General features: G+C 35.6%; 1 protein-coding gene across 1 annotated transcript; it reads left to right on the top strand.

Moving 5' to 3' along the window:
• Positions 1-4219: 4219 nt before the first annotated feature.
• Positions 4220-10308, top strand: LOC132164204 (NADH--cytochrome b5 reductase 1). The gene is made up of 9 exons (XM_059574640.2): positions 4220-4434; positions 6702-6843; positions 7012-7102; positions 7203-7280; positions 7718-7798; positions 7916-8005; positions 8761-8826; positions 10033-10119; positions 10200-10308. The coding sequence occupies exons 1-9, from the start codon at positions 4326-4328 to the stop codon at positions 10290-10292; spliced, it is 837 nt and encodes a 278-aa protein (XP_059430623.2). The 5' UTR covers positions 4220-4325; the 3' UTR covers positions 10293-10308.
• Positions 10309-11423: the final 1115 nt, after the last annotated feature.

An 11423-nucleotide genomic window follows, 5' to 3' on the forward strand; every position in this document is an offset into this window, starting at 1 on the left:
AACTACCTCCCCAATTCGTTTGTCTAATTGTTTCACAATAATCCCAAAGCCTATTGTATTGAAGCTTTACTTTGCCCTAGATCATTTCCTTTGCAATTCTTCTAGCCCTAAACAATTGCCAATTATTAATATCAACACCCCACTTATCTTTCACTTCCTCAAGAATTGCCTTCAACGGCATGTTAGGTTATGCTCTAAACTTGTCAATCAGTTTATCAGTAATCCATGCAGATTTCACAATCGAATTCCTATGCTTCCTTGTACAAGTGTGTTTGTCCTGTATTGATTTAATTTCAAATGACTTCAGATCCTTACATTTACGACTGTAAACCCGATATCTATAATCTGGATCCCTGCATAGCACAATACATTTGGCCAGGTAATTCTTTTTAAACCTTATATCCTTCCAATTTTTTAAATTGTTCTATCTAATAGCTTCTCTAAAAACTTTGATTGAGGAAAATCTCTGCCTATTACTCAATTGTGGGTTCGACATGTCAGTTTCTTGAAACTCTATTCGCCTAGTTACACATGTAGTAAGAGATGAAACCTCATTCTCCTCATCACTTATGGGAGGAAATACAAGAATGTCACTTCGTGCCATGTTAGAGTTTGCATCATCATCATCAACCTCATCACCATAGCATTTATCCCTTCCACTATCTTTTTCAGCTTCCTCTGCATTTGCATTTTGATTATCATCATCCGCCTCCTCATCACTCTCCTCCTAATCATCATTATCCTCACCCTCATTACCCTCCACATCACCCTCAACACCACCCTCTTCAACATTGCCCCTGCCATAGATTGACCAGGCAGGTTGTTATCTTCATCAAACAAGTCTGATTCTAACACCTCTTCCCAATAAGGATCATCTCGATCAATCCTATTGTTTTCACCATATTCACCATCATTATCATCATTACCGTTTTCATATTCATCATCATCAACTGTAGGATCATCAAATGAAACAAGGTACAACTCAATAACCGGTACCCCTTTATGTGCAACAACCATTTCCAATACATTATAGTATGATGAAATTAATTTCAAACTGCTTTGGATACTACAACCTAGGTGTAAGTAATACACCAAATCCCCCGACTTGTATCCATACTTTTTGACTATACTCTCAATCTCAAAAAATGACAACTTGTCCTCATCATACGTCTCATTATACACATCTACCTCACCCCTCACATATGAGAATGTAAACTCCCTATTAATCTTACTACCATAATGCACCTCAATGACAACTCTCTTGTAGTCATCCTAAACAATAAAAAAATTAAAGAAAATTAACAACTCAATAAAATATTAAACAAACCAAGCTTAAGTAAATATCAAGTAAATATTAAGTACAATTTAACTTTAATTAATTGGGCACATGCAGCTTTCTATGATCTATTATTAAATTACCTATCTGCCCTGTTCTTTACACTTAAAAGGGTAAATATCATTCTATTTCCCGCTTGTGCTTTGGTGGACCTTGTTGTTAATGCTAGGACCATTTTCTTCATTTTGATAATTTATTATGTTCAAAAAATACTGATTCAAATTGTTTAAACTTGGGCACATTGTTTCTTTATTATTATTATTATTATTCAAGCATAATAATTTAAAATGGTTTTACCTTAGTTTATCTTCCACTGTTGCAATATACTAGCACTTGAGCAGCACATTTGTTTTACTATTTACCACAGACAAAAGGGGACCACCAAAAAAAGAAAAGAAAGGAAAAATAGACAAGCAAAAAAACAAGCAGACAATAAACCCATCCGACAATAAGTAGACAAGTAGACAATAAACCCATTAACCAGAAACTACAAACATTATTCAGTGAAACCAAAACCCCCAATAAGCAGACAAGCAAAAAAATATACAAAATAAAATAAAATAAAAAATAACAAAGGGACCCATATCATTTTCTTTCACCATAAAGTCAATTTGCCTTCATACTAAACCAAAAAATCGATTGGGAGAACTACAAAACAACCTAAACCCATCGAGATTGAGCTTTCTGCACAAACCCTAAAAATAGAAAAAAACTCAATTAAATTTAGTGGGTTACTTTTAGTGCCGAAATCTTCAAAGGATTTCGGAGTTTAATGGGTTGGCCTTCAATCTTTATGGTTTAACGATATATACTTTTTTCGGAATTTAATGGGAAGTGACGAAATCTGATAGCAAGCGTTGTTTGTTAGGTGAAGGAAAATTCCTGAAACACTTGCTGCGTGAAGAGAAGAGAAACACATGGGTTATTTGTGGGTGAGGGCAAATTCCTTAAACGGCATTGTTTTGAGGGATTTCTTTTTAATTTGATTATTTTTTTTCCTAAAATGGTATTTTAGTAACATAATCTTGCCAAAACGACGTAATATTGAATTTTTCATCCAATTTGATGGTAATGACTAACAGAGTAGCCAAATTGCAACTGGTTAGTAGTTTTGGGGTTATTTTATCACTTTTTGAATTTTAGGGGGCTAAAATGAAAATGATTGGTAGTTTTGAGGGCTAAATTTAGGGGTGGGCACGGGTTGGTTCGGGGCGGATTTCTGCAGTTTTCCTACCCGAACCCGCACCCTGCGGGTTGGAAAATTTCAACCCGAGTGTCTGGCACAAGGAACAAAATCCGCGCGGGTCGGGGTAGATCGGGGCGGGGTAGATCGGGGCGGGTTGGGCGGGTTGTGCGGGTTTCTTTCTTCTTCTCTTTCTTCTCCTCCATTTTCATTTCTTCTGCAGATTTATCATCTATTTTCCTTCTAAACAAACAACCCAACAATCAGAAGTTGCTAAACCCCGAGATCTCTTGGATCCCCATTCATGAAAGAGTTCTAGAGAAGAAAAAAACCTGGATCGGCGGAGGTTGAGCGGCGGCGCAAATGAGAGAAGAGTCGTACGAGGGAGAGGAAGAGAGACGAGAGAGAGGGAGAGAGGCGAGACAGCAGAGAGAGAGAGGCGAGACTGAGAGGAAGAGAGGAGAAGGGGGAAAAAAAAAAAGTGGAAAGGGGGAGGCGGCTGGAGAAAGGTAGGGTTTTTATTTTTTAAGTTTATTTGATTAATGCGGGGCGGGTCGGGTATCCGGGGAAAATTTTGTTATAACCCGTAACCCGCCCCGCCCCGCCCGAGTTTGGGAAAAAACCACCCGTACCCGCGAAAAATGACTTAAAATCCGGCTTTTTCGGGGCGGATCGGGGCGGGGCGGATCGGTTTTGCGGGTTGGGCGGGTTTTTGCCCACCCCTAGCTAAATTATATTTTCCCCAAAAAAGCTAATAAAATATTCTATTTGATTCTCACTCCTCTCTGGAAATAGTGAAAATAAATAAATAAAATTAATATTTTAAATGAAAATAATGAAAGTTGATAGATAAAATGCTCAGCCATGCTTTGGATAAACACCAAGCACTCACATTGGGCTAGTCAAAATAGCTAAAAGGTTATTTTGGCTAGCCCTATAGCAAAAAAATTTCAAAAAAGTTCAACATTTGGCTAGTCAAAATGGCTAAGGATTTGTTGAGAGCACTATAGCTCAACAATACATAATTTATATTAATAAAATATATATATATATATATATATATATATATATATATATATATATGATTCTCTCTATTTTTTGAAAATAGTAAAAGTAAATAAAAAATAAATATTTTAAATGAAAAATATATTTTTTTAGCAAAATTTTAGATAAACACTTTCTAAGTCAAATGAATTCTCAGAGGGTTCATTTGATAAACGATTTTGTTTTGGTTTTAGTTCGATATTGTAGCAAAAAGTAATTGATGTGAAAAAAAGTAAAAATATTTTTTTTTTTAAAAGTGAAAAAGTAAGAATATTTGGTATGGAAAAATGAAAAAAATTTTGTTTTGTATTGATTTTTTTATTTGAATAATAATAAAAAATGATTAATGTGATATAAAAAAATAAGATAATATTAAAGAAATGAAAAAGTGAAATGAATAGTATAGTGCCAAAATCATAGAAAAACCTTTATCAAACAAAGCTCTATATTCCCTCCATGTGTTGACTAGTTTTTCTATTTAAAATTCCCAATGGCATCACATCCAAAAAAAAAAAAACAAAAACAAAAACAAAAACAAAAACAAAAAAAAAAAAGGAAGAAGAAAAGCAATAAATAATTATGATCAAAATAAACAATTTTCTTTTAAAGCAATCTTTTACTTTTAGGTGGGCAATTATCCTATGCAACAAAGAAAGTTTCTATTTCCTGCAATCACATCACAATTTCTGTTGCATAGTCCCAGGAGCACGGAGTTGCACTGAAAAGCTTTCCTCCACCTGCTGAAATCTCTCGCTCTCTAAAATGGAGCTTTTACAGTCGCACAGGGCGGAGATGATAAGCATAGCCGTGGCTCTCGCAGCCATCGTCGGCGGTTCCGCCTACTATTACTACCTCACCAGGAAACCTAAAGGTTTGACTTTCACCTCACTTCGTTTCTCATTTTTGGCTTTCTTCGCATTTCCAACGTGTTTTCTTTAATGCTTAAAATCACAGCCATTACTCAAGTTTCATAATTCCTTGGTTTTTGTTTTTTGTTTTTTTTTTTTGATTTGGTAAAGGTTGTTTGTGTTTGTATCTCGGATTACTAGTCTTGGTTTGATCTGTCCTGAATAGTTTGAGCAATGCTGATAATTGAACATCCCAGGTTAGATCCGATGTTGTGTATGGTGCATTGAAAGTAAATTTAGAAGACACGATTGATAAGAGAGAAAAGCAAATACGGTTATTAGTTTGAAGGAATGGGATTTGGTTCCTAATTCTTGGGATTTCCGAGTGAAAGACAGTTCGTCTAAGATTCTGTAGGAGCTCATATGAGAGAGAACCTGATTTGAATAACACGAAATATTGTAAAATCAGATTTTGTGTCTTGGACCTTTAGAAGATTATGGTGCTGTTGCGTTCCTTGAAATTGGAACTGCTTTAGAAGATCATTACAATCGCATGGGCTTCATTAAAATTTGTAAACTAAAGCCTGACACGCAGATGATGAAACTTATGTAACAGCTAGGTGGAGTGAATCCTGCTATAGCATGTGCAAGATAATGTGTTTGAGATGATTGTATATCCAAAATATCCTCAAACAGAACGGTTTAAAAGCAAATAAATTTAGAAATTACTACTATCAAATTGCAAGAAAAATTGAACCCCCATTTGTCATTTAATGAATTTCAGGAGAACCTCTTCAATTCATAGTCAATGAGAGACTGTTTCCTTAAATGATGTACACACTCACTTACAATAGACCATGAATGTAGCTACTGACAATGTATTTTGGGCATGGCCTTGTGCTTGTGCTATGCCCATTCTGTTCTCTTAGTCAATTCTTATTACTTAGGTAGAGTTTCTACTTATTTTGTGAGGCAAATCGTGAACAGCTCCATCATTTGTGTTGTTTATTCTTAATGTTTTGAAGCGGTTTTGGGGCTGAAAACTAATTTATCTAAATCAGAGTTAGTTCCTGTTGGAGATATGGTAGTTGTAGAAGGCTTGGCTAGTGTTCTTTATTGTAGGGTGGCATCTTTGCCGATGAAATATTTGAGTCTTCCTTTGGGAGCTTCGTATAATACTACATCTATATGTAATAGTATTGTTGAAACAAATGAAACGGCGTTTGGCTGGTTGGAAGAGGCTTTATTTGTCGAAAACTTGTAAATAATACAAATTTGTACAATTCATAAAATATTTTTCCTTTCTCTACAAAATTTCAGAAAAAAGTAATTAAGGGTGTAATTATTGAATTTAGCGCTCAGCTACCTAAGTCTTTTGGATGAGGTAACAGTGTCCTGATATCCCTATAACTCAAGCTCATTTTTATGATGGTTTTTGGTGAGTGAGCTCTAGAACCTTTACTATATAGGTTTTGACGATGGAGATATTTTGATAGGGTCGGTCTTAAGGGATGGTAATTTACGATGACGATTCAAAGAATTAAGTGCAAGGGAGTTAGAAGCTATAGGGGTGTTTCAGCTGACTTTTTCACAAAAGATAATCTCTATTTCTAATTATCAGGATAACAACTGTGGCTAAGGAGGGGTTTAGGTGCAAGTGTAGAATCCCTCCCTCCCCCCCCCCACCCCCTCTTTTCTCAATTTTAATTAGTTGTTTGACTTGAAACTACTTGGAATATTGTAACACCCCCTTCGTATAGGAAGACGATATTACACATTTTTTGAACCAGAAATGCAAGGATACAAGAATTCCATAAATTGAAAATAAACAAATTAAACATCTTATTATAATTAAAAGTTCAATTTGAGTAAACTGAAGTCTGAAGGATACCCTAGACTTGAGTAAACTGAAATTAAGAATGATGGGGGACCATGAAAGGATATTCGGCACAGCTTTTGGGACTTGAAACTAATTGATTAACTGGACCCTTTATTCTCATTTTGTGATAAGATTAAGCTGAAATATACCGCATGGTGGTTTCAGTTACAGATAGGCACACTTCCCTTTATGATAATTCTGTCTTTGCTCTTTTTGTGATGTTTTCAAGTGGTAGTTCAAAGACAGTGTTTTGTGATGCATGGTAAAGCAACATCCTCTTGGTGTTTCCTTTGAAGTTGTGCAAATTAAAACAGCATCCTCTTAGTTTCTTACTCTTTTTTCTTTTGTGCATAAAGAGGTTATGCCTCTTTTTACCTGCATTTTCTACTAACACTTTATGTGGCATATTAGGTTTCTTGGACCCTGAGAACTTTAAGGAATTTATACTTGTTAAACGGACCCAGCTCAGCCATAATGTGGCTAAGTTCAGATTTGCTCTTCCTACGCCAACCTCAGTGTTGGGTCTTCCAATTGGACAGCATATGAGTTGCAGGTTTGATTTCTAGGTTTTGTCTTTTACTTGTCCAAATCACTAAACAATGTCAATGCCTAGTTTTCTTTTTAATAGGATCCAGTCCCAAGTTATGCATGTCTACTACTTGAATGACACATTTTAGTTACTTTATGGTTGATCATGATGATTATACATTTTATTATACAGAGGAAAAGATGCTCTTGGAGAAGAAGTTATTAAACCATATACTCCAACAACTTTGGATTCTGATGTTGGATACTTTGAATTAGTTATAAAGGTTCAGATTCTCTGCAACATGCCATTCATGATTTACATTTTCTCATGAATCAGTTATTGTTTGTTTTATTTATTGCTATTTTAATTTTCATGTCAAATAGATGTATCCACAAGGAAGGATGTCTCACCATTTTCGAGAAATGCGTGAAGGTGATTACTTGGCTGTGAAGGGACCCAAGGTAAAATTACTCCCTTCTGAGATAAATTGTCTTCAATTTCCATCTATGCGCTCCTTTCTCCATGCTGCTTTCCAAAACCCATGTAGTGATTCCTTACATAAGGTACCCATGTGGAAGAAGTTGATCTGGTACTCTTCTACTGTGTAGCCTTTTGAATTGTGTGAATCATTTAGAACGAGTCATTTAAATAAAAATAGCATTATTGTATTTGAACACCTCGACTAATATTGACTATTGGAAGTTATGTAGGTCCTTTTGAGTGAGCCTATCTCTTCTAGCTAATGCCCATTAAAAAACCTGTTATATAAAGTGAAGTCATTATTATATTTTAGTCCTCACTCACAGACATATACATATTTGCTATCATCTATGAAAGAGATACCAAACTTTGAACTTATATTGAACAGTTAATAATATATTTATTTTATGGCTTCCAGGGACGCTTCAAGTATCAGCCCAACCAAGTTAGAGCTTTTGGGATGCTTGCTGGTGGAACTGGCATTACTCCAATGTTCCAGGTATCTACTTCTGAAGTGTAGATGCCAGAGGACCTTTCATGTGCCCCTTCTTTCAGTTGCGCATATCATTGCTTTGAGTTCTATAATGACTTTCCTTTCTCTTTCTGGTTTCCTCAGGTTGCAAGAGCCATACTAGAAAACCCAATTGACAAAACCAACATACATCTTATTTATGCCAATGTCACATATGAGGACATTCTTTTGCAGGTAAAACTCTCTCTCTCTCTCTCTCTCTATATATATATATATATGCCTAACACTCCAATGTGGCTTGTACCCTTATGCATTACATAGGGTACCAATGTGTAAAATACAACACTTGATTGTGAAGATCAAACCTTCTTAACCCCAAGCCTCCAACATTTTGTGAAGAGCGCACTGTGTCCTACCCCACCAAGCGATATTAGACTCCGCCATTTAAACCTCCCAATAGAAAAGCTTAGGCTTAGGGATGTGTGGCAATCCTGCTGAGATTACCTTTAACATTTTCCTTATTGGAAAGGATTCATATCCTTTCAAAATCATAAGCTGTTATATGAATGGCCAAAATTGTTTTGATGCTGAGATGAGAACAACAAAGATTGTACATCATCAAGAATAATATTTTTTGGAACATATCATGCATAAAGTTTTGGGAGGAAAGAAGTCTAGACACTAAAAGTATGTGGAAGCACTTGTTTGGATTTTGATACAAAAAGGATAAAAAGAAAATAGGGGTTTGCTTCATTACCTAGATAACGCATAAGATACATATCATGTGATGATAGTGGCTCCAAGATATTGTGGATTACAAAGCAGACATTTCTACATGTGAGAATGATTGGACACAAGTAATGAATTTCTTTGCTATATATATATATATTTTGAAATGTCCACACAAGAGGGGGGAGGGGGATTCGAACTAGTGACCTCTGCTTCATAATTGCTATTGGGTTAACTATATTGCAATTATATCTGTACAGGAAGAGCTGGATAACCTTGCCAGTAACTTTCCCAACCGCTTCAGTGTCTACTATGTTCTGAATCAGGTATTATTTGTTACACAAGTTTTTAACACTATGTATTGTTGATTTTCCTTTCCTTAGTAATTGAGTTGAATAATGAGTACTTCCATCTGGCATATCGTTTTCTAGAGGTTGCATCTGAATCAGAGTCGTATTCATTCAAGATTCGATTTAAAAGTATTAAGGGCTTTGTTTAGACTTCTCACATTCATATCTTAACACATATTTTAAAGATGCAACAGGTTGTAGTAACTGCTATATTGTAGTCTTTCTATTAGATAAGATTTGTATCAGCCATTGATATTGCTTAAAAAGTATAAGGCTATTGAGAGTGCACTGTACTTGATCTTTGTCACTGGCTCTCCCTTTCAAGTGGGTTTCAAGCACACAAAACCAATTAGGCACTAGATTTTCATCGAGAAATTCTTAATACAGTTACATTTTTAAAAAATCAAACCCAAATCAATATGAAGTTGCTGAAAGAGTTGTTTCAGTCAAACACCGTCAAGGGATAGAGAATCCAATTTGACCAGTGGTGATCCTGCAAACATTGTTAGTCCACTTCTTAATAACTTGAACTTTTGGAACTGATGATTTACTGACATGGCACTAAAGTAGGAGGTCTTATGTTCAAACTCCATCCGTTGCTCCCTGTTAGGTTTTTGGAATTACTAGTAATTTTTCATTTATCTAAGCAGTAGTTGGATTAAGAGGTCTTCAGCTCATCCCCATGGGGTAACTCATTTGGCTAGGGATCACACTTCATGTGGCGGAGGTCACTAGATCGAAGTCTCCTCCCCCCTCCCCCTCCCTTTGTGCGGACATGTCAAAAAACAGACATGTCAAAAAAAAAAAAAAAAAAAAAAGGTCTTCAGCTCAATTCCTAGAAACTCTTGTATGGTGATTTCTTCTTATCTGCATGTGGAGCAATACCTGCATTTAGTTCACACTTTATGGGGTTAACTGCTGAAATTGAAAGTTGGGTAGAAACATTGCAACGATGGTGTAATACTTTGGAAGCTAATGTGTCTAGAAAAAATTGTTTCTTGCTTTTGATGATATCCTAATGCTTTTTAACTGGAGACATTTATTTTTGCAACTATATGGTTAGATACGAATTTCCTTGTGTTCAAAAGAAGAAAAAGGGCAATCTCTATTTAAAACAATCATTTGCTTGATGATTTCTTTGTAATCTGTTTGCCATAATACTGATTTGAATACGATCTACAGCCACCTGAAGGATGGGAAGGTGGTGTTGGTTTCGTATCTAAGGAAATGATTCAAACACGCTGCCCTGCACCCGCACCTGATATTAAGGTGAAGTCAACCTCTCTCTCTCTCTCTCTCTCTCTCTCTTATAATATGATATAAGCTGATGCCAAGGACTATGATTACAGATATTGAGGTGTGGGCCACCACCCATGAACAAGGCTATGGCTGCTCACCTTGATGATCTTGGATACGCTAAGGAAATGCAGTTCAAGTTTTAAGCCTCTGATGGGGGGGGGGGGGTGTGTGTGGGGGGTGGGGGGTGGTTTGGAACTCTTTTTTATGCTAAATGGTAGCATAAAAATGAGACATTTGTGTAATTCCAGGCTTATCCGATTGTCAGTTCGACAATTCAATTAACATAGCCCTGCCATATATGTACATGGGCTTGAGTTTGTCTCTTTATAAACCTAGCTGCTCCCTATATCTGTGGTGGCGGAGAAACAATATTTAGGTATTAGGTAAGCCTTATAACACAATCATGAATGGAGGCTGGCACTCAGAATTTTCAACTTTTTAGGACCTTTTTTCAAATTGCTTCCAATAACCACTCATGACTCATCATTCAACGAACATTCCTGCTATTGTATATTACATGAAATTTCTTTGCTCTGTTATTCCTCAAGGTAGTTCTGTCAAACAGGCAACACCAAGTGGACGTGCACCATTGAGACATCGCTCGCAATAAAAAGGGTTACAAGGAAAATGCTAAACTCATCAATTCTAATTGCAATAGTCAACATGAGATTAGGGCTATTAAAAGGTTAGACGTTAAAGAAAGCACGCAATAGTTCCTTGTTGATTTTGAAGCATTCAGCTTCTTAATTTTCAGCCAAAAGTAAAGAGGAAAACAATAATATTTGGGGTCACTATAGGCCCTTGAATTATCACGCAATTTGATAAGCTCATAAACTGTAAAACTTTTCAATTTGAACACTTGAACTTTTAATTGCAGTCAATTTGAACTCCTCCATTAGATTTAACCGTTAACTTCCAACGACAATACCTAAAGAGACCAAAATATCTTTAACTTTCATTTTTTTTTTTTTTTTTTTAATTTGGAATTTAGTGTAAATTTGAAATTTTATAAAAAAAAAAAATCAGGGATATAAACATCATTGTCTCACTTTTAACGTTTAAAATCTAACAGAAAAATTCAAATTGACTGTAATTGAAAGTTTATATGCTTAAATTGGGAAGTTCTAAAGTGTATGAGGGCTTGACAAATCGGATAGTAATTTAGGAGTTTAAAGTAAAGTTATCCCATAATATTCTGTCTTGAATTTGACCCAAAAAAGTAATAACATTTAGATTTCTTAGGGGCCAGGAAAAAAAAACAAATAAAAAAACCT

Source organism: Corylus avellana, chromosome 8, assembly GCF_965113065.1.
Source record: "Corylus avellana chromosome 8, dhCorAvel1.hap1.2, whole genome shotgun sequence".
NCBI classification, from domain to species: Eukaryota; Viridiplantae; Streptophyta; class Magnoliopsida; order Fagales; family Betulaceae; genus Corylus; species Corylus avellana.

Coding starts and splice junctions, on each gene's coding strand:
- LOC132164204 (XM_059574640.2), top strand. CDS start 4,326: ATGGAGCTTTTACAGTCGCACAGGGCGGAGATGATAAGCATAGCCGTG. Junction 4,435..6,701: donor CCTCACCAGGAAACCTAAAG/GTTTGACTTTCA, acceptor GTGGCATATTAG/GTTTCTTGGACCCTGAGAAC. Junction 8,006..8,760: donor ATGAGGACATTCTTTTGCAG/GTAAAACTCTCT, acceptor ATATCTGTACAG/GAAGAGCTGGATAACCTTGC.